The sequence below is a fragment of the Lepidochelys kempii genome, chromosome 6 (genome assembly GCF_965140265.1).
Source record: "Lepidochelys kempii isolate rLepKem1 chromosome 6, rLepKem1.hap2, whole genome shotgun sequence".
NCBI classification, from domain to species: domain Eukaryota; kingdom Metazoa; phylum Chordata; order Testudines; family Cheloniidae; genus Lepidochelys; species Lepidochelys kempii.
The window spans coordinates 60,411,019-60,438,684 of record NC_133261.1 but is presented as its reverse complement, the minus strand read 5'-3'; the positions used below and the strand labels follow the sequence as shown (position 1 = coordinate 60,438,684).

General features: G+C 47.5%; 1 protein-coding gene across 2 annotated transcripts in view; it reads right to left on the bottom strand.

Moving 5' to 3' along the window:
• CREB3L1 (cAMP responsive element binding protein 3 like 1) overlaps positions 1-27,666 on the bottom strand; it is a 67,605-nt gene that overhangs the window by 22,384 nt on the left and 17,555 nt on the right. For both annotated transcript variants that reach the window (XR_012159411.1, XM_073348193.1), the window contains exon 2: positions 4,366-4,594. Coding sequence is in view for 1 of the 2 variants with exons in the window: in XM_073348193.1 (XP_073204294.1) it covers positions 4,366-4,594 (229 nt within the window). In the remaining variant the exon portion in view is untranslated. The remainder of the gene's footprint in view (positions 1-4,365; positions 4,595-27,666) is intronic.

Below are 27,666 nucleotides of genomic sequence, written 5' to 3'. Positions count from 1 at the left end.
CCTCAATATTTAAGGGGTCAGTTAATCCCTCTCCTCATGGACACTACTGGTGCTGACATTCATTCTCCAGGTGTGGAGAAATGCATGTATGCTGCTCCCCACCCCCAGGCAGAAGCAGGCTGCAGTCTCCACCATGAGGAGCATTAGTGTAGAGGGAGAGGGAAAGCCCTCTGAGAAACACGTAATGGGCCTGAGTGCCCCCCTCTGTGTGCGAGCTTGGGGTATGAATATTTATGGGGACAGAAGATCACAGGAGCTGGATCTCAGACAAAAAGAGATAATGGTCAATTCAGAGAAGGTGAAGTCGCTTGGCCTCTACTCTGGAGTTTTGGTCCCATCCTTCCTGCTCCTTAGACACCTCAGCCTGCCAAGAAGCTAGTCTGTACCTGGTTCAAGTCATACATCCTCCTACCTAATGCACTTCCCTTCCTCTTTTATCTCAGTACTGGAAACTCATTGGCCCTGCCACACTACAGCCTTTAACACAGTATATCACCAGTTTACGTGCTGGCTAGTTCTAACCATGGCCTGGTTAGCTCTGATCAGGAGTCCAGATTCTCTGCCACTACCCTGGTCCCTAGACATTGCTCTGGCAGAAGCTAGGGACTGCAAAGGGGTCACAAAAGCCCAGAAGAGAGTTCCTCTGGTGTAGGAACTGCACAGGGCCTGTGTATGCAGATATAAACTACTCCTCTGTGCAGCTCCCAGTGTAGGGCACACGCCAGGGTCACGGAGTGAGTGGCCATCTTGCGCTGTAGAGTAGCCTGTAGGCAGCCATAAGAAGGCTGCCATAAGCCAGAGCAGCCACTTATGTTGGGGCAACATCAGCCCCGAGTGCACTCAGAATCCAGATGGCACAAAGGTGGCTTAAAGTCACCTTTGCCCAAACTGCTCCTGGGCTATGCTTTCTAGGAGGCAGCACAGAATTTAGCCCCTGTTTGTGCCCACACAGAATGTAGTTAAAACTCTGGCAGTAATTAGAGCTGTAAACAGTGTGTCACCCTTGGCAGTGGCCTATGCTGGCTGTCTTCCTGTAACTAGTCTGGCACACTTATTTTGCTGTGCGGACAGGACTCCCTAACTGTGCCTGTGTAACTGGTTGGGCTTGTCCTCCTTCCTTCCAGCTCTCTGTGCAGTAGGATGCCCCCGAGTATACTTCCACATGCCCTGCTGGTGCTGCTCTGTATGTATATCTACCGTGCCTATTCCCTGCTGGGGCACTATGGGATAGCTACCTAGAATGCAAACATGATTAGGCACCCTAGTAGGTGTGAACGCATAACATAATAGTGATGGCAGCAAAGCTGCTATGTGGACACAAGCTGAACTGTATTACCTGTTAAGGAGGCCAAGCCATAACCAGTTACAGAACCCACCGTTGCAGCTCTCGTGTGGATGGGCCCTGTATTTTGGAGAGTGTGGGAGAGAAGGGGTTACAAGGCCACAGGTAACTGCACCCAGAAACCTTGGATGAACTTTCCCCTCCATCCAGCTGTTCTGCTACAATGGTAAAAGCGGGACTGGAAAGCTTTACATGTCCCTTTCTGTGAGAGGAACGGCGCCCCCTCTGCCTGAGAGAGCTGTGGCTGCTGGACTTGTTACTAATCAAAGCAGAAGAGGGCAAGCAAGGGGCTCTTTCTGTCTAGAATAAACTAGGTGAGAGAGCAGCCCCCAGCTCTGTCAGTCCAAACAGGCCAAGCAGTGAACACCCAAACAAGCACATGCTGCCTTTCCTTCTCCTGTCCCCATCCCAAGCCCCTCTGTCTGTCCCAGCCTGCAAGATTTATTACAAGAGCTATTGGGTTACAGAGATGAACCAGCCAACAGGGTGTTGTTAAGGGCCAGATGAGAAGGCATTTTCCATGGATGCATCTACAATCTACATCCTTGGTGGATCCCAAAGGTACAGATGATCTAGAAACACTGAAGATGTGTCTGGATCCTGCTGTGTGAGTGGTGCCAGGAGATTCTGACTCAGCATGCTTTTCTAGATACATTGTTTGTGGTCAGATATTCGGAATGGGTGTGCAGTAAAAAATATGGACCCATCACACACAGATATGAGAAATTCATTGCTCCTCTGGAAACAGGGAAGGGAGTGAAGAGAAATGAGGGGAGAAGGGGATTATATTTAAATTGTGTCTTCATTTCTCTTTCCTCTCTGTGCTATAGAACCACAGCCTGCTTGTTGGCATGGAATTGGACTTCACAGATCAATAGCTCACCCAGTTGCATGTAATCAGACCTACACCTTCTGCTCTAGAGAACTGTAGCCGGCTCCTGGGCATGAAATTATGCCTGCACGCCCTGGTCTGCAGAACTGCAATCTGGTACCTGGAACCAGAGGTTCCATATTTGTACCCATAACCTATTAGGCAAGTGGATTCGACTGAAAAACAAGGTCATGAGACTGATGAGCAACCTGAACCTCGCAACCTAACTGAATTAGTGAGTGTCTAGCCTGGGATGGGCAGGATTCTGAAGTTTTTGAGGACAGCAGGGAAGCATGGAGAAACCAATGTGTAAAAAGCAACAGCCGGCTCCAAAACTAGAGACAGCCTAGGTTCCCTTGAGAATGCAGCAGGCTGAAAGGGTATACTTAACCCACACAGATGTTAAAGGAAAACTATTTGTGGCATTGCGTTTTAAGGGAAGCACTAATAGGTACAATGCAGAGATACATCTGGATTTGGGTTCAAATATAAATACACATTAAAATGGAGGTTTAACCCACACAATTTCAGCATAGGGCAGTTGACCCCAATTCACAGATGGATTAAAATGTGTATCAATTCAAATATGAGCCAGATATAACCCTGGAAATGCAGTTTTTTATCCTCTGCATGTGACTATGTGTGTTGACATATGTGTGCTACAATGATATTTTGTACTCATTCACTGCACAGAGGTGAATTTCACCCTCTGACTAGTAATGTAAGGCTGGCACACCACTTCAGTCCTATTGATTTAAGTGGGGTTTAACTGATGAATAGTCTGCACAAGAGCAATTGTCACCCTCAGTGTCCCAAATATGTGCTAGGCTCTCTACAGACATAGGAAAGCCCCAAAGAGCTTGCAGTCTAAGCAGAGACATGACAATATATGGAAAGAGGATGGAGGGGAAGAGGTAACAAGTGTAACAGATACAAGCTCCTGAGTTAGCTTAGTACAACTGCACATCTTTGTTTTGTGTTTCATAGCTCCCTGCATCTCCATCCTGTTTGCTTCTCACCCTATCATTATAATCTTTATTCTCATTTTATTTATTTTCAATGTGTGTGTGTCAAGACCATGTGTGTCAAGGTGTGTGTTCTTACCTGCGTGGTTTTTGCTAATTGCCCAAGAATACTTGCTTCTGCTGAGCCCCCTGAAGGGACGGGTTAATGTTAAAGTCAGGGACAGGAAACCCCTCTGAGTGTTTGAAGGTTAAGGAAAAGCTGTCAGGCCTGATGTTAGGCCCCTTGCTTGGTGATCCTCTGATGCACTTTCTGAGTTATGGGTAATGACCCTAAAGGTGTTGACTGTGTAATTTGCAAAGAAGAGGCAGCAGACGGCAGTTTCTCTCCTTTCTTGGTGTTTGTTATCACAGAGCAGGGATAGTTCCTGGCTATGATGGGGAAACCTCTATCCCAGACCTTGCTCTTGCTAAAGGAAGGGCTTTCTTCTCCTGTATATACTGAGTCAGTGACACAGCTTTTTCAGGCAGCCTGGTGTCGATCAGCTGCCAGGACACCCACACAGTCCTGCAAATTACAGGACACTCTGTTGGGATTGCTCTAAAAATATCCAGCCATCACGAATTACCCTGAAATGAATTGTTTTAAAAATAGGGTTTGAAATAACTGTTCCTCTCTGTCTTCCTCTAAGAGATCCACTCACAAGGAAGCCACTTAGTTTTCCACATGAGCCAACGCTGGCTGCAGGCGGAGACTCTTGCTCCCTATATCCAGGCCAAACCTCACTGGTGAGCTCCAGGAAGATACTTGAGTCCAATGCATCCACTCCCAACCTAGCAATGCACCCACTCCCAACCCTATGGAACTGCTGCCTGCAGTCTGCCAGGAGCACACAGCGTGCAGAGACCCAAACCATAATCATCAGCATGAATAACGTTCAGCAATAGAAATGAATAATTCTATTGTGAGCACAGCAAATTTAAGAAAAAAATGTGGTCCACATTCATAAAATGACAAATTATCTGTTGACTAACTGTACTAAGTCAAAGCAGTTAGGAGTGCCCCAGTGCAGAGGAGCCCGACTTGGGTCAAGCAGACCCCACCTCTGCTCAAAGACACCAGCTCTTCTAGGACATGCAGTACATCTTTTGGAAACACAGCAATTTGCATATGGGTTTCTTGTGCTCACCATTGGCATTATCTTCAGTCTTGATAGGCATGAGGGGGCTCTGTGGAGCAGAATCTCCACTGAGCGAGTAGCTGTGCTCTGCCTGGATGCCCGGAGTAGGAGGGTCCAAGTCCATGTCCAGTAAAGGGTTCTTTTCAGCCAACATTGGATCATCAAAGAAACTGCTGAAGAGTTCATTGGAGAAATCCTCCATGTTCTCAGAGAAATGATCCAGATTCTCGGAGAAATGCTGAGAAGGAACCAAGTGAAAGAGAAGATTATTTTCAACTCAGTTAGGGGCTAGGGAGCCTTCCACTGAACTGTGATCAAAACTTCAGCAACCACATCATTTGGATGAAAAATAACAATCTCCACCCTTTATTCTGATCAGTGCTGATAGCTAGATAAAATCAGCTTTCTATTAATAAGGTACAGTTCAAATGCTCAATGATATATCTGCCTTTTTATCTATCTATCCTGTACATACCCAACTAGCTAACTCTCTGTCTCCCTTATGTACCCATCTATCCGTCTATATAGGGTTTATACCATATGCTATTTAGTAGAAGAACGAGCTCTAGGAAAACGTGTGTGGTAAAAAAATATAAGTACATAAAAATGTTGTGTTCTTCTGAGCCTGTGTGTAGTGACATAAATGTTCCCATGTGTTCTCCAAGCAGCAGTAGGCACCCTGGTACCAAGGATAACAAAACCCAACCACTAATTTCTATCAGTGAGAAAACATTAATGTGATCAAAATAACAGGAAGGCCCCATGTTGTATTTAATTTCCTTTAGGATTTCACAGCCCCTCTGTGGACCCTATAAGAATGTCCTAAGGCCAGTTAAAGCCTGTGAAATTCTACTTCCTGATGAAATTTAAACACCACAGATGGCCACCTGTTAACAGCAAACAAACAATCATTCCACTAACAGCAAATAAATCTGATCCCATGCAGAACCTGTTTCCCCTGAGACATGCACTCCTACTGAGAAGTCAGATCACTAACTTATCCATTTGATACAACAAAACATTGGTGGGGCAATGAGAAAAATGATGGTTACCCATAGCCAGCTGAAAAAGGATCCCATTTATTGGCAGAGTGACACTTTTGGCTCAGAGGGAAGAAAGAGAAACACAGATTACATATGTGGTCTTAAAAGATCTGGCTAGAGCTGACCCAAAGTCTGAGAAGGATAGGCAGACCAGGAGTGGCTGAAGAGGGGAGAATCTGGGGTGCGGGGCACTGCAAGCAAAATATTGAGAACAATGGCATATGTGAGAGAGAGAGAGGCATACATTACAGCCCTCTGAGTAACAGTGGAAGGAGGCCATGTACCAGGAGGAGCCTGAGGGGGTACAGGTGTGTATATGCTTTTCATTCTCTAAAAGCAAAGCTGAGGGAGGAGTTGGCCAGGGGATCCCGGATACCACACTCCACTAGTTCCTGTTCCAACAGGAAGGTGTGTTTGTTTTACTTTAGCACAGTATCATTCTGCAAACAGAGCCCTGGCAGTGAGAGGGTTGGGGAGAGGAGCGGGCTGCAGCTGGGCAGCCCCCCTGCCTTGCCAGGGAGCAGATGGAGAGAGCATAGGGGGGCGGGGGGAAGCAGTTTGCAGTTGGTCGCACCCTCCCATGCCCCTGCCTTTGATTTGAAAAATCAGACAACCAAGGAGCACTAAGGAACCAATTTTCCCTTCCAGCTCTGGAGTCTGAGACTCCTGCTTTCCTCCTGACACTAGCTTTTCTGTGCCTTTGTTTCCTTCACCCTCACTCCTGTCCTCCCAGTCACCCCAGGTGCAGGCTGACATGCAGCCATCCAAACCTCCCTTGGGATTACAGACAGTATGGAGAGGACTGAGAAGGAGGTACTTTCATTCTAAGCCCTGGTTTTCAACCACTCACAGGACATTTGGGCATTGTTCTCTGGGAGAGGCAAATTTAGTTTGGTAGTTTAGTAAAACCCACTTGGCCATTTTCAAGGTACAGTATCTAGAAGCATTTTTGTGCCTGGATGAATAACAGAAAACAATTCAAAGTTGCCCTGGACATAACCCTTTGTGAGAGAAAGCCACTGAGTCAGTGGAAGACACCTGGTTTACCCGAGTTATCTAATTAGCATTGGGAAAGTAGCATCTCTGCCTCTCCCTGTGCGTCTGGGGGCTGCACTACTTGGAACATTGGCTTTAAGGAGCATACATTTATACAGATGCTGCAGCACCTGCCCTGTGTCTTTTCTTTTTTAAGAAAACAAGCAAACTCAGTGTAAGAAAGGACGATAGTGTAATTATAAAGGGTGGGAATGTAAGTAAAGTGAAAGAATCCAGCGTTCCGTCATACCAGGTTCCCTCCACAGCAAGCAAATATATGAAAGAACAAATCCACAGTCAAACCTACCTTTGTGCTCAGGGCTGGAGGAACAGCTGCTGTGGGAATTATCAATGACTTTCCTGTGAGTTTCAAATCTCCTCTATAACATTGTGTTAACAAAAGGGATGAGGGTAGGGAGAGAATCAGGGAGAAGTTGCACTGAATCATGCTGTAATTTCACATAAAATTCTCATATCTGCCTCCCAACCCCAGTTAGAACAAGGATTCCTGATCACACTGTGGTCTCCCAAGCAGAGGATAAACAGAGAAAGTGTGATGGCATGACATTGTTTGATTTAAAACAAAAGGGTCATCTCACCGCTGGAGGAAGGTTATTTACAGGTTATAAATGAGGGAACGGTAGATATTTTTCTTAATTTCACAGCTGTTCAGCTCAAACACCACCATTTTTCAAAACAGCCAATGATTTGGGGCACTTTTTCTTTTGGGCACCCAAAAATTAAAGGGACTCAGGATGAGTGGCCACTTTTGAAAATGTGGCTACAGATGTCAAAGCTGTCATTACAGAAATGCAAGAGGGCTGCTTCAAGGTACCACTTTTCCTCCAGGGATCTTAGCTAACTCGTACAGCGAGAACTGGAGGTGGGAGAGAGTGGGCAGTCTAGAGCCTATGGTGATGCATGCCTCTGAAACACATCTAATAAATACATATCCAACTAACACAGGATGCCCAAACTCTATCCCCCCTCCACTGGCATCTGGCCAAGAGCTGGAGAGCTGCATCAAATTTGCGTAGAAGGCAGCAGATTTACAACTGCCCTCATCTTTAATTTGGAGAAGCCCTAGGGAAACTACAGAAGCCGGTATACAATGTGACCACTTGGGTCAGAAAGGAGCATTGCATATTGGGGTCTGTAGTCTCTGCAGGCCACACCTCAATATTAAAGAGCAGGATCTCTGTGGACCACATTGTAGAACTCCCTAGACTAGACTTGGTACTTAATGCTCTGGCAGTAAGGAGATCAATGGAGCAAAGGCCAGAAACACACAATTAAGAGTGAGACCTAAGGAAGGAATTCACAAAGGTTTGGATATGAATGAAGATGAGGATAATAAGGAGATGCATAGAACAGGCTCAGAGTCCCACAGCATCTTCCTGGTCTAGAATCTCCTTCTGGGAGCATCTTCTCCCTGCTAGGTGAGACCTGCCAAGTCTCTGGTGGGATTCAGCTGTGATATGATGAAGGATTCTGCAGTGAGCTTCACATAGCTAGAATCTCCCTCATGATTTTTTGAAATCACCTTCATATAAGTGGTCCCAGCTTAAGGAGGGGACCAGCCAGCTAGGAAATGTGATCTTCATCATCCCAGTCCAAAGGGAGGGGTGTGAAATTGACTTGGAAAAAACTTCTTCCAGATAGGATCCAAAGCTAACAGCTCAGTCTCTGTTCACATCATTCCCTCCTGCTATCTCCCCCTCCCTTTCATGCTCTCCTTCTTTCTAACTCCCTTTGACCATGCTCTGCAGCCAAGAAATATCACAAGATATATTTCCAAAGCGGTATTGCCAACGAGCGGTCAGGAAGGGGGCAGCCAAGGGACAGCAGCGCCATGGTGATGATGTGCTGGATTTCCTGATCCAAACCACGGTCTCTGGCAGCCCCTCCCCCTCAACACTGTTCCATGGAGATGGGATATGCATGTACGTGCTGGAGCTACGGAGCAGCCTATCTCCAAACACAGATATCCCAAAAGCATCTCTGACACCACAGGAAAATCTGCTCAAGTTAAGACAACTCATCAGCCAGGAGAGAGTGTGAGTCTTTGAGACACTGGCTCCTGCACCCTCCCAAGCCTGGTGACTGACATGCATTGAATAGTCCAAACATGTTTCCACCACATGTTTTCACCCAGACCTCACACTCAGCGTTGCTTGAATGTCAAGCTCCATATGTTTGTGCCTCTCATTTAAAGAGCCCCTTCCTGGTATACAAGAGTTACCTTCGGAGCTAGCCTACGACATCCAAAGGTGAGCTCTCCATCTCCCCCACCTCAACAGTCACCCGAGCTTGGACCCTCATCTCTCTCCTCTGCCAGCTCCCCTATTGTGGGCTCTCCCCTCCCCATCTTTCATTGAGCTGCTTTGGAACAATCTCCCTTCAGATTCAGTTCAGTTCTCACAGCCTTGTCACTGCTGCTCTGAAACTCAGTGGTTTCACCCCAAAGAGGAGCCAGCAAAGAGCCAGTCCAGCTGAGCTGTAGCCCAAATCTGGGAATTTAAGACCTTTGCAGGTTGGAGATACTGCACATGGTGGCAGGCTAGCAAATACGGAGGGGATTCTTCTATGTTTTCTCTTTTATTTTAAAAATATTTTTCCTCTCTGCTTGCCAAGATAAATCTCCCATTCCAGCTGTGACATCTGCATTTCCTTTCTCTGCTTTCACTGAGGAATGAAGCCTCTGCACTTCACAGCAAAGATTTCCTATTCATTCCAAGAAAGAAGAGCCCACATGCTCCAGCCAGTCCTTTCACTCTCTTAAAAATGCGGTGAATTTTAATGCTTATGCAAGTGAAGGTCTCACACTGCTAACAAGAGCCAGGCAGAGTGTGGACAGATGCTATGCAAGCCTTCCTCTCACAACGCAGTCAATGCATCTCCATCCTGACCTTCAATCCCTCCTGCTATCATAGTCTGGACCTCGAAACAGCTATTCCAATGCACTTCAGTCCTGATCTGCAGACCCAGCTATTCCAATTAGCCCCTCCCCCACACGCACCTCCATCCTAACCTGCAGCTCCCTACTATTCCAGTCCTTTCCCACAGATCTGCCAATACACCTCAGTGCTAACCCACAATTCTCCATGCTATTCCAGTCCTGGATATCTATGCAGCCCAGCTGAAGCACTTCAATCCAATTGATTGGGATTTGCTGGCCCCACTGCGACCCCAGGCCCACAATTCTGACCTGCAGCACCACCTGCTATTCCAGCCTTCAATCTTTCCCAGAGATTGCCAAACATGACAAGTTTTTCTGTGATCATTTTTAGCGGCAAGACTTCAGAAAACATCCAAATCCCTGACGCACCGCGCAGTCAGAAGGCTCACAGGCTGACAGTTCAGCTCTAAAGCAAGTACCAAAGTTTGTCATTAAAATTAACAGATAGGCATGGGAGGAGGGGAGTTTCACACTATCACAAACAATGCAGGGGGTCCAATCCCTCACAGTAGAGGTGTGGTATTTACTTCTTTCCAACCTGTAAAGTATTTTGAAACTTAGATGGTGCTTGTGTTATTATTCCTTGGCTGTGGCCCCTATCCCTGACATTTCATAAAGTGACAATGAATACAATGCACATTTCATTGCAAAAGCTCCTTCCATAAAATATCTGTGCCAAGGGCCTGGATTTACAGTTTCTAGAGATAAGTGCCACATGACGCAGACTCCAGATAATCAGAGGAAAGTGTTTACTGTGGCCTCAAACAAGCAATCCTTCTCTCAGGGAGAGACTACTTTCCCTATAATCCTATCTGCTGGCAGCTTCATCCCTTTATACAGGCCCAACCTGCTCCTCCCAGCTGAATTTCATCTTCCATTATGCTTCACTGAGCCCTGGCTCTCCTGCTGGGGCAGGATAACCCGCTATCCCAGATATTATAGAGAGGAAGTGGCAGTTGTTAGAAATGTCATACTACTCTTTCCCAGGATCTCTTTTGGATATTAGTGATTCTGCTGCACTTTGGCCACATAAAACTAGAAGAGATCAGTTTCCAGCTAATAACTGACTCTATTTATTTTCCAAATATTCTCAATAGCAATTTTTTTCTTAAACATATGCCCATCTTAGGTACGTATGTGATCCCAACAATGTAATATACCTCACAACAGCCCTCAGAGAGGTAAGGTAGCGCTATATTCTGCATTTTATAGATGGGGAAGGGAACTGAGGCACAGGGAGGCTACAGCCTTCTCTGCACTGGCAGCGGTCTTGAGAGTACGTATAGCTTGACACTACAGTGAAAAGCAGGCTGCATCCATTTTGGTGTGTAGCCGTGAAAGGCTCTGGCAGGGGGCAGGCAATGGGGAAAGGCTCTGGCAGCAGGGAGCTACCAGAGCCTTTCCTCACTGCCTTCCTTCTGCCAGAGCCTTAGCCCCTACTGCATGCTTTCCCTGGGGCGGCGAAAGGCTCTAGCAGCTCCCTGCAGTGGGGAAAGGCTTCAGCAGCAGGGAGGCATTGGGATGCTACCTTGCTAAAAACAGCAATGTAGATGGGGGAAGGCACTGCTTGGGCATGTAGAGAGCCGTACATATCCTAAGGTTCTGGTGAGTCTTTACTCACTTAGGCAGTGCCTCACTGCAGGGCACTGGAACCGTGGCGGGGGGGGGGGGAGCATGGCCCTCCCCCTTTTTAACATGGGCATAGTTTGGGGGGCATGGGGCTGCATTGCCCGCCCAAACTGCAAGCCTCGGTCAGACACGTCAATCAGCTCCCCCACCACGAAGCACAGCTGCTGCCAGCGTCACCAGCCTCTTCCTTTAGCCCCCCTCCCTATGAGGCCCTCCATTTGCCCTGGGCAGCATACCCTGAGGGTAGGGACACAGGCTGGGGAGGATCTAGGGCTGGTGGAGGATCTAGGGCTGCCCACATATGCTCGCACTCACGCTTCCCGGGCAGCTCTTACCACTGCCCAGCTCCAGCTTTCCGCCTGGCCAGGGGGTGGGTCCACTGGGGGAAGAGGGGGAGCAAAGGGGTGGGAGCCTCATCCCTCCACACAACCTGCTACCAAGGTTCTGGGTAGACATAGCCTAAGTGACTAGCCAAAGATCACACAGGAAATCTGTGATGGCCCAGGGGATCAAACTCAAGTTCTAGGCCAGTGCCTCCCTTGGAACATGGGCAGGCTACCTTTCTTTTGCCTGGGGGCGTTGGGCCACTTCAGCCTCCCACTCAGACCGAGAGGGACGGCGGGAGACCCTGCACCTGAGACGTTTAACACTGGACCAGACACAGAAGGAGAGACTGTGGCGACCAATCGTGCGTTGGGGCTAGCACCCAGGTCATTCCCACCTCGCAGCTCTGTGGCTTTGTGCCTATAAGAGAGGGGCGGCAGGCTGGTGCTAGGGGGCGAAGGAAAGCTGAGGAGGGGGCGAGGAAAGGAGGGCAAGAACAGGACGCAAGGGGAAACGGGCGGTAGGGAGGGCTAGCGAGCTGCAGGAGCCCTGCTGGAACCCACCCCAGCCCCGGGGCGGGCAAAGGGTTAACCTACGTCCCGAAAGGCCCTCTACAGAACACAGTGAGGAAGCCGACAGCCCATTGGACAGCTGCGAGGGACCGAGGGCCAATGGGGAAGCGCCTGCCCGCCGAGCAGCTGTGCGGCGGGGATGAGCTGTGCCGATCCAGAGGAGTGCAGGGTTAGGACGGAGGTTGTGCTGGGCGACGCGCTCCTGCTGCTGCCGCCCTGCGGGGCCTGCTTGGGGCGGGGAGCGAGCGGCGCTCTGCGTTGCCGTTGGTCCCAGGGCCGCTGTCACCGCAGCCAGCCGGCCCCCCAGCGCTCTTTGCCTTTGTCACGCCGGCTCCTGGAGTCAGGGGGTGCGAGGGACCCCCGGCGGGCACCCCGCCCGCGCAAGGCTTGTGCCACCCCCCCCGGCTCTCACGCCGGGGCTCGGGTAGTGCATAGGCCTGTGCGGGTCTGCCCGGGGTGAGCGTGAGCTAGGGAAAGCAGAATGGGGCACAAGCACCTCTCGGGGTTTCTGTATCACGTTCACCAGTGTAGCAGTTGAGCACCTCACTGAGTCATCACCACCTCTTATAAATAGGGTGCCACTTCCCCCAAGCCACCTAGGACCAGAATGGGGCACAACCCTTCACAGGGTGGGATTAAGGGGGGAAATGAAGAAATCCAGCCTTCAGCAAGCAAGTGGGGCCAGTGTCCAAGGGCAGGAAATTCTCCTCCCTTTTGCTTCAGAGTTCCATGTTCCAGCCGTCTGTGCTGTGAATCATAGTGTGATAAAACAGGCGAGCCCAGCAGGTCCCCACGCACAGCATGGGGGTATTGCTACAGAGAACTGCTGCTGCCCGCAGCCTGAATTCAGAGCCTGTTGGGGAGATGTAGTTGGTGCACAGTATTTTCATGGTCAGACAAGCTATTGCCTCATTTTCATACAAAGAGCCCTTGGCCTCCCCAAGGCCCATGAGTCTGTGCCTTTGAGTCATTGTGTTTGTGTAGGGGTGGAGTGGGAATGGAGCCACACCGATTCATACAACAGATCCACTAACCAGCTGCAAACTGCTAAAACTAACGCAGCAGCCCAACTCTTCAAACCGGCATGGCTAGCTCTGAGTTTCCTGGCAGACACTGAGATCTAGACATGGTTGATCTAAACAGAACAATCCCTGGTCTCCAACTGCTTCCCTAAAACCAATTACAAATCAACCTGGATCATGTGTGGCAGTCTGAAGCCCAGGGCATCTGGGAGCATGTGTTGCTATCATACAGGAAATACGGAAGACAGGAGGGTGACTGCCCCACTCCATAGAGAACACTCCCTGGGTTACTCAATTCCCAACTCCCACTGACTAATTTGACCCAATGCAAGAGAATGTTAGAAATGTCACTTCACACAAACCCACATCAGTGCAGCCTTCTTCCAAAGCTACACTCAGATGGTCACAGAACTCAATTCTAGTTCTCTTTCCCTGGGGCTGCATTCAGAGGACATTCATACAAATAATAATCATACAGTACAAGCCTTTCCTCATTTGTCCTGTACAAACATGAAATAGTTAATCCAGGCATGAGATTGGGGTGGGCGGAAGGCATAGAAATCAAGTTCAGATTCTTTCCCTGCTGGACCTATACCAGACTTCAGTGCTGCCACACACTCTTGCTTTATGGTGTTTTTTTTTCCTTGTGGTTTTGTTTTTTAAGGATTCAAGTCCAGAGCACACCTGCAAGTGTTTTGAACTTGTCACACACATACAATCTGTACAAGGTCCCAGTGCTTGCCTGTCTGCAGCCCCTGCTCTCAGCCCCAGGCCACCCATGAAATACCAGTTTGTTATCTGGATTCCAGTACCACCTTTTAGTTCTGGTGTCAAAGCTTTCTGTGTTCTGACCCAGCTTGCTGCTCAAACACTGGAGCTCACAGACCCGGTACCAGAATCCCCAAACCATCTCAAATTATGCTTCACATGAGATTCTTCCAGGTTACTGATGCACCCAGTCCCCATGTATCAGACCTAACTAGGAATCAGACTCTGATTCTCAGTGTGATTCGTGTTGGTCTCAGTACCTCATCCCTTCATGTTTCTGACTTTTTGCCTAGTTCTCTCTGGCTGTTTTTAATGAGTGTCTAAAAGTGACAATTCCAGTCTGGGAGCTCTGTCGACTTAGCACTTTGGTACTCACTCATTCCACAGTTTGCATCTCCATCTGCAGCAGACACAGAAGTTTACTATTCACCGCCTCCCTCACAACCCGCAGTGGAAAAATCAGCTGATGGAATGCACAATATTGTACACACACACACTACATACCACATCAAAACCATGTGTCCAGAATCAGTCATGCAATGCTAACCTTAAACTTTTCACGTCCTTCATTGGGGAGGAATTTTGAGAGACAACCAGGTACTTCGGAGTGGTTGGGTTTGTTTTTTAACTTTATGTTTTTGTCCCAAAAGCAAAAGGAATAAGGAAAATGTATAAATCACACTCTGATTGGATCTCCCAGTATCCCCAACAGAGGCACTAAAAGTGCCTGCTATTACAGTCCCAGAGAAATCTAGGTTTCAGAGTAGCAGCCGTGTTAGTCTGTATTCGCAAAAAGAAAAGGAGTACTTGAGGCACCTTAGAGACTAACCAATTTATTTGAGCATAAGCTTTCGTGAGTAACTCACGAAAGCTTATGCTCAAATAAATTGGTTGGTCTCTAAGGTGCCACAAGTACTCCCTTTCTTTTTTTAGGGAGATCTAGGTCCACCAACATCTCCCTCACATTTGGGCTTAGCTTGCTTTGAGTAAATGTGTTTGACAACTGGCCATGTTGATTTTGCTGCAAGGAGCAGAACCCCAGAAACTGCGAGTATCCAAGAGGCTAAAAGCATCCTGGTAGGTGTGTGATGCTGTGGGTGTGGGGCAGAGCCCCCCCAACCTGAAGGATTAGTATCACAGTAGTATGATCACCTGTGCACCATGGGGAACACTTGCACCGAACCTATGCCAAATTTCTCTAATGCAGACGAGGCCCATATGCTCTTTGTACAGTGAATATAGCTGGAAAGTCTAGTTTGCTGGCTGCAAGGAACTAGCTGAGTCTGCAGAGTCCTGAACAGAGACAGGGAAGTCTCCATTCCAGTCATCAGCATCCTGAAGGACAGAAGAAGGAATCCCTGCTCTTTCCTGCTACCTTCGCTCCATATATAGTACATACACAACAACAGCCAGAATTCTGCCCTGGATTAGTAGCCTAATGGGGTATAAAGTCAGAGCAGAACTTGACCCACACACTTGAGGGAGCACAACCCTGTTATTCCAAAGAGAAGCATTTAGACAAATGGGAGTGTTCCCTCCCCTAAAGTTAGGAGTGTAACCCCACTTTGGTTATACAGGAGTCTTGCCTTTATAGGGTTTAGCTGTGAAGACTTGAGCTTTGAGAACTCAAGACATCTGCTAATTAAAAATTCTAGCATTCTTTATTTTTGGCTATTAATGCCAATAGTATATTCCTATCTCAATCAGCTCTTGTGAGCAGAGCTTTTGCAGAATGACTTGTGTTTCTCTGTGCAGCACCCCATAATGAGACTACAGAAACCCCCACAGATACTTCATTATTCTCTATCCCCTTACTAGTCCGGGCCCTGGCAGAGACTTAATGCCAGCAACAGCTTTGAGAGAAAACACATTTGTAATACTCAACACCACTCATCAGCCCCCTCACTAGGGTTAATGCAGATGCCCTAGGGGTAGCTTAACAGTCTCAACAAAAGGTTTTTAACAGACTCACTAGAATCCCAAGTGTAAATGCAGAAGGGGGTCAACTGAGCCATCAGTCTTTAGGGGCAGATAATGTGAATTCTATGCCACTGTGTGTGATGAGATCTTAAAAAGCACGGTTCTGTTTGTGGCCATGGGAGAGTCCAGAGCTCTTTTGGTTAGATATGGGGTTTAGCTTGATGTCTTTTGCCAAAATTTCTCTTCCCCTCTCTCTTGTACAAAGTGTGTTGGTTGGCTCATGCATCCCACCCCAAGGTGGCTCTGTGATGGTGAGGCTGTGTAGTTAATCAAGTGCTTTGGGATGGTTTGCAATGAAAAACTAGAGGAATGTAAGAATTGGGATTATCCTTATTAACAATTCATCAGCTCATAGGAAGTGCCTGTCTTTCAAATCCAACTCTACTATATCTTCATTTCCTCCAAGACACTTTCCCTTAAAAAAAATATCCCCAAAAGCTCCCTCCCAAGGGCTCTCAAAGACACAGCAGCCAAAAAGCAATCAGAGTTCAGTTGTGATGCACATCTGCATAAAATGTCACTATGCAGCCTGCAAAAGCAGCCAGCCCACAAACTGCAAACCTACAGACAAACCCTGCAGGTCTGCCCAGAGAACTTAAGGAAAACTTCTGCCTGATGAATAGCAACAATCAAAATGTTAGGATACCTGAGGTAAAGGATGGGCAAGAATACGGAGAATAATAATTGCCAGGTTCTGAATCAATTGTAGGGTGTCATCTGAAATATTGTGTTGAGTTCTTACCACCCTGTTGCCAAAAGGATAGGGCAGAATAAGAAGAGTCCAGAGACAGTAAATGACAGTGTAGACATAAGTGATTAGAGGCCTGGAGAGAGTTTCATATGAGGAGAGATTGAAAAAATTGGGACTGCTTAGGGAAGACACAAGAGATGATATGTTAGAGGTGTACAAAATAACGTATGTTCTAATAAAGGTAAATCAGGAGCTCCTATTCACTTATTATAATTCAGGTAGGTGGAGACTTTGAAGGAAACGGAAAGACAACACATTTTAAACAAATAAAAGGAATTATTTCTTTTACTCAGTGAAAAATAGCATGTGGAACTCACTGCCGCAATATATCAATGGGGCCAAGATCTTAATAAGGTTCAGAGGATTAGACATTTGTATGGATAATGAGAACATCCACAATTAGGTAGTATTAAAAATAAGATAAAGATATACAGCTTCCCTCTTCTGTGCATAAACCAACCACTAGCTGATGGGGTTAGGAAGAAACTTCCCTTAAGAACAGCTTATTCCATAATTGTCACTTTTTACATCTTCCTCTGAAGCATTAGGTACTGGCTGATATTGGAGCTAGGCTTCTGGAGTAGGTGGACCAATGATCTTATCTGGTACAGCAATTCCCATGTTCCTATGAGCCTGTTCCACACAGTGTGGGGAAGGAGGGACACAATACAGTATGAACACAGGCCTAGGAGATAGAGGGAGACTGTTTGGGGAGGAAAATTTGTTTTTCCTGTATCATTAGATTCATTTATCTCATTCAAACCATTTCTCTCAATACCCAACGAGTGAAATCAGAAACAATCCCTATCCTTCCACAGGGTAGGTCCCAGAACAGCAATGGAGGAAGCAGGCTTTTGAGGTGGCAAATAGCAGTACACTATTCAGTTCAGAAAGCTCAGGCGTTAACACCACATGCTACTGATGGCTTTGAACCCTGATCCTTCATGAAGGGCAACCCCAGACCAAGAAAGTCTGGACCAGAAAGGAGAGAACTTGTGATTCGCAGGCGAGAGGCTTTCACCCAAAATCGTGAGAGAAGTCAAGCCATGCTGCTGGAAAACTCTTCAATGGGCAGGCAGACTGAGAGGGAGCTGCCCCCAGCAAATTTATGTAGCTAACAGATTGAACAGGGTCTCACCAGCTGCTAAATTGTTTATGGCTTTAAAGCTGTGATATGCACAGGCATCACGGCAAGGGGGGGAACTCTGAGGCTGGAGGGGGAGGTGACTGTGTCTCTAGCTCTGCAATGTTCATACTTCTGGGCACAGGCGGTTTTCAAAGTGACTCGGCTTGGAATGGAGACTTCTGACCTGCTGCCAGTAACCCAATGGAAAGTCTGTGCCCTGAAAAACAGATAGGAAATTTAACTTTAACTCGTACTTTCAGGGTATCATTTTCACCTCAGCATCAGAGCTGGAGAAGTGAGAGTCTGGAAAAAGCAGGACAAAGTGACTTTCCTTCTTAGCCTCAGCAAGGTGATGGTCCCTCTAGATCAGGTTGCTGTTCACTGCTGGGGCAAGCGGGGGGAAACCCCAAGGCTAATTCCATTCTCAACCACAAGCAATGCTGTGGTGCAAACTGGTGAGAGCAGGAGGATGGGTGAAATCCATAGTTCCATGAAAAAGGCATTGTTCCCCTCAGATCAGGGGCACTGGTCCCTCTACTCAGCTGGAGAGAGTCCTGTTGCATTGGCTGCCTAATAAAAGTTCAAGGTTGAGGTGCCAAGGCAGCATGGGTCAACGCCTTCCCACCACTTTCTCCCCTCACCCCAGGCATTATATCTCTTGCTATTATCATCCCCAGGAAGGTGGACTTCTCCCTGACAGGGCACAGCAGCTGTGTCCTAAATTCCTTCCCAGCAAGGTCTCCTTAGATCCCTAACTAGCAAAAAGAAACAAAAGGAGTTCATTCACCTGAAAGCAGAGACCCATTCACTTTCCTGGGAATAAATATCACAAATATTTTCCTTTGACAATGGCAAATCCCCGGAGAGCCACCCCTGAAAGTTTCAAGTCAGGCACATGTATTCCAATTGCAGAGTCTGCAGAAACCTGCAGATTTCAGGGTGTGTTATCCAAGGTATGTTTGCAAATTACAATAGGATACAAATCTATGAAACTAAGGCCAGAAAGGACTATTATAATAATCTAGTCCACTGGTCCCCAAACCTAGGGGGACATGGAGGAATATCGGGGGGGGAGGGATGTGGCAGGGCCTGGGCCAGCCTCCATGGGGGGGGCGGGGAGAGCGCACCCACCCAGCCTTGCTCTGCCCCCAGCTCTGCTCTGGCCCCAGCTCCTGCCTGCAGCTCGACTCCCAGCCCTGCCCCCCGGCCTCAGCCCCAGGGTTCCTGGCCCAGCCGTGGAACCGCCCCTGGCTCCCAGCCTTGCCATGGCTCAACACCCAGCTGCAGCCCCTAGGGTTGCCAACTTTCTAATTGCATGAACCCAAACACCCTTGCCCTGCCCCTTCCCCAAGGCCCTGCCCCTGCTGAGGCCCCGCCCCCTGCTCACTCCATTCCCCCTTCTTCCATCGCTCACTCTCACCCACCCTCACTCACTTTCATGGGCTGGGGCAGGAGGTGGGGCTGAGGGGTTGGGAGGAGGCTCCAGGCTGGGGCAGGGGGTTGGGTTGTGGGAGGAGGTGAGGATTCCTGTTGGGGGTGCAAGCTTTGGGATGGGGCTTGGGGATTTGGGGTGCAGGAGGAGGCTCCAGGCTGGGGCCGAGGGGTTCAGAGTGCAGGAGGGGGCTCAGGGCTGTGGCAGGGGTGCAGGAGAGGGTGCAGACTCTGGGAGGGAGTTTGGGTATGAGAGGGGTCTCAGGGCTGGGATAGGGTGAGGGGTGCAGGCTCCGGCCGGGCAGCGCTTACCTTGGGTGGCTCCTGGAAGCAACCAACATGTCCCTCCAGCTCCTAGGCTCAGGGGCGGCCAGATGGCTCTGCGTGCTGCCCCTGTTTGCCATGGTTCCCGGCCAATGGGAGCTGCGGAGTCAGCGCTCAGGGCCAGGGAAGTGTGTGGAGACCCCATGGCCACCCATGGGCCTAGGAGCCGGAGGGACATGACGCCACTTCCTGGGAGCCACGCGGAGCTGGGCAGGGAGCCCACTTTAGCCCTGCTGACTGGACTTTTAGTGGCCTAATTAAAATCTCCCAGATTGCTTTCAATAGTCACCAGGAGATTGATGCTGATTCTGGTAGACCTCCGGCCAACCCAGGAGGGTTGGCAACCCTAGTGACCCTGGCAGCTGGCCTGGCCATGGCTCCACTTCCAGCCCCAGCTTCAGGCCCAAACCCTGTCTCTGCTGCAGCCCCAGCCCCACCCCCATCCTCAGCCTCCAGCCCCAGTTCGTGCTCCACTCCTGGCCCCCAACCTGCCTCCCGCTGCGACCCCAGCCCTTGGCTTCAGTGCCAGCCTGGCCCTGACCGTGTCCCTGCTCCTAGCCCCAGCTCCCAAATTTGGCTTGGGGGGGCGGGGCATGTACAGAGGTAAAGGGGGGCGTGAGGTAAAAAGTTTGGGGACCACTGATCTAGTCTGACCTCCTGCATAACATACACCATAGAATTTCATTCAGCCCATTACTTGTAGTCGAGCTACTGCATATAGTTTGGAAAACTATCTAACCTTTATTTTAAAAGACTTCCAGTTATGGAAAATTCACCAAGTCCCTGGGTAAACGGTTCCAATGGTGAATCACCCTCACTTAAAAATTGTGCAGTACTTCCAGTCCGAAGTTGGCTATCCTCAGTTTTCAGCCAGTGAATCTCATTATGCCTTTGTCTGTGGTATTAAAGAGACCTCTTCTATCAGAGATCTTCTCCTCAGGTAGGTACCTGTAGATCATAATCAAGTCCCCTCTTAACCAGTGCAACAGCCTGGGGGATACTGCTCCTAGTGGATTACTTTGCTAACTATGGATACAATATTCCTTCCATTAAAGTCAATGGGAGTTTTGACATTTATTTCAATGACAGTAGGATCTAGCCATTTAGGTAAATTTTACCATTGGTTTAAAAATATATTATTGGTATTTGGATTTTAAGATAATAGATCACAGATGGAACCAAGCAACTCCTCTGGGAAAACAAGAAAGTTTGGTGTGAAATGGTCAACAGTGATGTGGAAAATGCAGAGGTAACGATTATTTGAGCCCTGGAAAATTAAAGCAAAGTCCCCAGTGGTTTGGCTTTCCAACATTCTTTCAGATAGTACATAGTTAAATAGTTATATAGCCATACAGAACTGGAAGCAGTGACAGGCCCAGTGTGTCTGGGATTGTTTTGTGCCAAAGGAGACAGACAAATCCATAACTAATCTGCAGGAAAAAGGCATGACCAACAAAATATTCCCCTTCTGGCCCCCAAAGAGCAGATGGCTTTTCCTAAGTATGAAACTCTTTTCATTTATTAAATTCCACAACTTGTCAAGTTTGTGCTCCAGTATATTAGTTTGTGACTCCAGGATCTCAACTGGAGGTTCATGGCACCCATTCACTATTCTGTAAGAATTCTTCTGATGTGATCACTCTTAAATTAAATCTCTGGGGACTGATTGTCCCCTGCTTTGTTCCTTATTTTTCCTCCTCTGCCTCTCAAAGAGGGTACACACATCTTCCTCTCCCTCCATGCCTCTGTCTAATTCTGGTGTCCTACCCTCATTAATTGGGTGATAAATCTCACCCTGCATCTTGGGTTAATTTTCTGTAGGGTTTGAATGGAGTTTTGGAAATGCTCTTGGACAATAAAAACTGTTCCTTTGAACTGGGGCCAGCTGGAAGGAGCTCCCCACACTGCAGCTGACATGCAGGCTTTGGCTTTCATTCTCACCAACTCTTTCCTCAATTCTCTCTAGTTTTTTTTTTGCAGAGTTTGAGTTTTCCTCAGGTTTTATTTATGGAGCAGGCAGTGAGTTTGTGAATCTCTCCATTAATTATTATTATTTCTGTTTCTGATGGCCCTCCGAGTGGCAAGGGGTGGTTTTCTCTCTCTCTGTCCCAGACATAAAAGAGCCCAGGCATGAAATGGTCTCTGTTGCCATCAGCTAAAGCAGTGACTCAAAATCCTTGGCCCACTCCCAGAAGAGGTGCTTGATTTTCAGAGGCGGTCATCTTTCCTCAGCTCCTCTCTCGCTCAGCAAGGATCAGTTCCTGCCTCCAGGCAGAACATGCCTTACCCTCATGCACAGGACCACCCTTCAGCACATTATCCAGCAATGAGAGCAAGGCACTGCTCCCTCTAGTCACAGTCAGTCAATGTGGCATCCTAACTAGACAAAGTGTCACTCAGAGGCTGAACAGGTCATGTACTCAACAACCCCAGCCCTGAATCCCTGGAGAAAGCAAGAATAAAGGACATGGCCAGGAGAAGGAGTCATGGGTAAGAAGTCATCATGTGCTGTCATCAAACTGTTGCTTACTGGTTCACCCCAATGCTGTCTACATCTCTTGAATCAGAGCTGAGGTCAACATGTCCTTGAGCAGGACTGTAGTATAAGCATGGCAGGGCTGGGCACTGGTTGCAGCTATATTACTCCGTGAGGGAAATCTTTTCTTCAAGCCCAAAGCATCCACAAGCTCATCTATGCCCATGCCTCTGGGTGTTGCTCCATTTCTTCAGATCTGAAACAGGATACAGGGATAAACTCTATACAATTTGCCTCTCCTTGAATTTACTCAAAACAGAAACAAACACTGTGCATCCAGATGGGCCTTGTCACTTAAAGATCCCAAAGCACTTTGAAGAGGTGGGTGTGGGAGGGCATCATTTTCTCTATTTTGCAGAGTAGGAAACTGCAGCACAGAGAAGAGAAATGATTTGCCCCAGGTTACACATAGTCAGTGGCAAAGTCAGGATGAAAACCCAGACCTAGGACCTATCCACTGGACCACACTGCTGCAAATGAATGAAAATCAAACCACATTACTCTGTGATAGTGTATACAGAGAGTGGTACCAAATGAGGGGGCTTGAGGGCTGATGGCCCTGATGCTAGCAGTTCACCACAGATAGCTTCTCCTGGACAGGGTAGGATAAACACTTAGCACAGTGGGCAGTATCAAACAGTGCATTAATCCAGGCTTCTCCCTTTTCCACCATCCCTTGCAAGTCTGGCTGATTTCCAGAGCAGTGATGACTATGATTATTGGGCCCCAGCATACTAGAATTGGTGACTGAGATCACACATAGCCTCTTCCTTCATTTCCACTGGGGGAGGACTGTTGGATCAAGTAAATTGTGCCTCATACCAACAGGGGAAGTCCACAAGCTGCAGAACTTGAATGGAATGCAAGATTCTCAACAGTCACTATCTTTGTTGGTGCTTAAGGGAGACCTGCTCCAGGGTTGAGCAAGAATGTTCCAAACATTATCCAGAGGGATCATCCTACTTCCACACCAAGATGTTGTTCAAGCCAGCACACACTTTGTGCAAGGATCTGGCTCCCAAGGGGACAAAGCGGTCAGCAAAATGGTGTGCAGTTTCTCAATTTGCGGAAATGCAAAAACACACCAGCAACTACTGAGGACCAGCCAGAAGAACTCCACAAATAGAAACAGGAAATCAAAGTGCCCACCCCAGACATGCGCCAGCTAAGAGGCTATCCAGAGCAGCGAAAAAAATCAAAGCTGGACAGTGGAGATTACATCATGCTGTGGATAAACCGGAGAGCCTGTCCAACTGGGGCCAGGCCAACAGGTCCAGATGGCTGAAGAATGTGCTGAATAAATAGCTACCTCTGTCTCCTCCTCTTCTCTCCTTCTTCTATGTTCTATTTTCCCCTCTTTCTTCCCATATTCTCCTCCTCTTGCACCTTTTCTCCTTCCTCTTCTCTCAGAAAAATAATGTATCCTCAAGAGATATTGCATAAAAATATTGATCATATATTTAACTATAATCACCACATTATGCATTGAAAGGCAGCCTAATACAGCTGACAGCTTACAGGAGACTTGGGCTCTATCTGCAGCTCTGTCACTGGCCCGCTGCGTGATCTTGTGCAAGTCCCTTCACCTCTCAGTACCTCTTCCCCTCCCACTCTGTCTATTTAGGCCATAAGTTCTCTGGAGAAGGGACTGTCTCTTACTATGTGTTATGTACCTAGCACTGTGGAGCCTCAATCTCAGTTTGGGGCCTTTGGGCACTACTCTGGGTCATATTAAAATTAACAGTTAAAATACTGTTAAATCAGACCCTTTTTTGTGCACAAGGGCATCAATGGTGCAATCCGATACACCCCATAAGTTCTTCAGACCACCTTCTGGCACTCAGGATAAGTGAAAGGGGGCAAAAATTCTACCAGGTTTATAAAAAGCAGGTAAAGGGACTACTTGGAAAAACTAAAATGTTTACAGGCCTGGGGGATATCATAAGGGAATTTGCTAATAAATACTGATAAATATATTGAACCTGTGACAATTATTTTCCATCATTCACAGAGAACAGGACAGGTGCCAAAGGACTGGGAAAAACAAATATGATACTATTCTTTCAAAATGGACGAAGGAGCAATCCGTGCTAACACCATCCAGAAAATCTAACTTTAAACACAAAGGAACACTTACTGTTTAAGGGAAAAAATCTCCAAACATCTACAAGACAATGCATCCATGTGCAATAAGCAGCTTTGGGGACTGTAGAGCAACAATGGTCTTCTATTGTCCCCCCCAGTTAGCAGGTGTTAGTTTCCTGCATAAAGCGGCTGAAGTTCTGCTGGCTTACTAGGACAGATGCAGCATGTTAAATCCTTCCTGGATATAATGGAGGTGGGAGTGTCTTTTGGGGACAGAAGGAACTTTGCCCAGGGTGCAATCCTAGGGACAACCATACCTAAGGAGCAAGCTTGGGTAGAGGTTTATGTTGTGTTATTGAGTTGCAAAGCCCAGGAAGGGTTTAAGTTTTGACACCGACTCCGGGTCTGTTTGTTCTCTTGGGGATGGAGTAGGGACGGGACCCAAGCCCAGATTCACAAAGGTACTTAGGCACCCGAGTCCCAGTTTGGGCTCCACTGCAATCCACAAGACTCCTACCAAATCCTGTAGGCTCCTAAACTCACTCAGTACCTAACATTTTCAGAGTACAAGTTCCCTCAATACCTATGTCTCTACCTCTGAGCAGGCACACTGCTGCCTCCCTCTAGGTGTTTGGATGCCTCTCTCTTGCCTAAGCCCCAGGGCAATTCACAAACTGGGGGAAGACAGGCATTTCTCCACCTATATCATGTGCAGGGCCAGATTCAGTAGGTGTGCTCAGAGGCCACCTACTGAATTAGGTCCCACTCAAAAGTCTGGTTGGAAGAGGTGCCCCTCCCACAGCATTACTTTTAGCCCAGTGGTAAGAACACCTGCCTTGGATGTGGGAAATCCAGGTTCAGTCCCGGCTAGAGGAGACGACAGATTTGAACAGGGGTCTCCCACCTCGCAGGAGACTCAATGACTATTTAAGTCTTTATCCACAGCAGAACAGTCGCTGGGCCAGAGAAAGATGAAAATGACTCTAGTCCAGTGTTAAGGCACCCACCTGGCAGATGGGAGACTCCAGGACCCAGTTCTCCAGCTCCTACCTCTTTCATTATTTACCCACCCTGGAACAACTTTCACAGGGGAGACTTGGGGAACCCCACATCAGTCTAGTCAATAGCTCCCTGGTTATAGCACTCGCCTAAGAAGTGGGAGGCTGGTGTTCAAATTCTCTCACCCTCTGGCAGAGGGGGAAATTGAACTTGCATCTCCCACATCCCAGGTGAGTGTTCTAACCACTGAGCTAGAAGTTAGGTCTCCTCTGGCTGTTTTGTAGGGAGCAAGGCAGGTGCCTAACTCATTCCTGCAATAAACGCCTTAGGTGCCTAAGCTTCCTGACTGGCTCCCATTTGTGGATCACTAAACAGAGATAGGGGCTTAGCTCTGTGAGAAGGGCAGAGCTTAGGACGCAGTATGTTGTTGACATCTCCCACTGGGTAGCTTAGGCAGCCCCCCAATTAGGATGCTGGCTTTTCTGCATCTCGTTCTAAGGTGCCTCTATCCCCACATTCATTGTATACTGAGTCTAGGTGCCTAACTTGGCTCTGTGAATCAGTGTTGTTCCTGTGGTTTTCTAGGTGCCTAGAAGTTAGGTGCCATGTTGATCAGTGTTGCAGTGTCCAGGTCCTCTTGTGAATCCCACTTCAGTTCATCTGTTGGGTTCATAAGGAACAAATCTTTATTTTCAGTCTGGAATATAGAAAGCAAGAGTAGCAATACAGCATTGTTACATTTGTGTAAATCCTGAAGCTATCTGAGTAAATCTGGACTGAGAGCAGAATCAGACCTATAGAGTTCAAAAGTATGAACAAGGACCTTAGGACTCCTTCAGTTCAGCTGTATTCATCCAGTGCCTGATTCACTGAAGCCAATACAAAAACTTCACTGACTACAATGGGCTTTGGATCAGGTCCTTCATGCAGAGTGCTGTAGAAGTAAAGTATATGATACAATGATGGACCTCCTAAAGTCTGACCTGTAAATTTAACTCAAGTTGAGTTGCATGGTAGCACCATTAGGTAGTCTGACATTGGCTATAGGTATGTAAGCCAGGGATAAATGGAGGCAGGGAGAGGTGTCCCTGGGAAAGTGCAGGGAGTAGAGTTAGCCCAAAAGGGTGCTGGTGGTAACAGCCTGTGAATTAAACATGCAGATGACACTAACTTGGTGCTGTTTGCAAGAATCAAGTAGTAATACCAAGGTATTACTTGGACAGGAACATGAAATGTAGCCTGCAGAATATTTGAGGTCTTATGCACCTGGCAGAAACCAACCACAGTCTATAATGCCCAACATTTATGTAGCCCATTTCACCCATAGATTGCAAATCACTGCACAAATATGAATAAGTATTATCAGCCTCCTCAATTAACCTACCCAAGATCACACACCAAGTAACTAACAGAGCTGGGAATAGAAAACAGGTCTCCTAACTCCTTGGGCTAATGGCCTATTCACCTTTACCAGTGCAGCTCAATTGGCAAGTAAATATTGTGGCTTCACAGCACCTCCCCAGCTCCCATGTCCCCATATTTGCATGGGAACGACAGAGTTCAGAGATTCTCTCATTACTATGCCAAGAACTTTGAGATAAAGAGACTGAAAAGGGCTTTGAAAAAAGTGTTCCATCAACCTTCTTTAAAAATGTCATAGCTCATTTCCCTTCAACTAAACTGCCTGTCTTTCAGTTCTTTCTCTGGGGCAGCTAGCTCAGCCGAAAGCACTTGCCGTCCTCCCTCCCTCTCTCCTTTGGCTGTCATTAATTTACCACCTAGATTCTACATTAAGCCATTCTAACATGCAAAACTTAACAATGAAATGCACCCACAAACATTGACCTCGTCTTTATTCAGCTCTGCTCATGCCTCAAAACAGCCTCTCTTATGTGTCATAGTATGTGCACTCAAACTCTCCATACAACCTTTCTTTCAGAGAAAGCTCTACCAGGAGAGGAAGTATTACTAAGAGTGGAAAGCCAAGAGGAGGCTCATGGACTCTCTGCAAATTGGCTGGTAGGGACATGTTGACATAGGTAGGAAGCTCACCCTGCTAGAATTCCAGTGACATTGCAGTGAGGAAGCTTATCCTGCTAGAAATGAATTCCAGTGGGTACCAAGTGAGTAAATGTATCCTGCTAGTCAGCACTGCAGGGAGGAAGCTCACCCTGCTAGAATTCCAGTGGGCATCAGAGTAAGGAAACTCAGACTACAGAAGGAACCCTGATAACTTCTCTGTCAGCACCAAAGAAGACTGTACTAGCCACCTCCCTCCTATGTAATATACCTCATAACGGATACGAAATGCATGTATAGTGCTGCCTCTGCCACCAAGTGAATGATAACACGGCAGTTGAACAGGAGTTTGGTCATCTAACTAAAGGGGTTACTTTCTATTTATTCTAGGAAAAAGACCAAGTTTAAGTCAGGCTCAGCTAATACAAGTGTCGTAAGTGTTTGAGATAGTGTGACTCATACAACCTTAGAAGACTTAGGGTTCATCACAGCCCAGAGAGAGAGAAATTAGAACAGGACTGTTCTACACTGTTATTGGACAGTGTCTATCATAGCACATCTGAAGAGGTGGCATTTTACCCACAAAAGCTTATGCCCAAATAAATCTGTTAGTCTTTAAGGTTCCACCAGACTCCTTGTTGTTTTTGTGGATTCAGGTTAACACGACTGAATACCCCTTGATACTTGATACAGCAAAAGCATTCAAA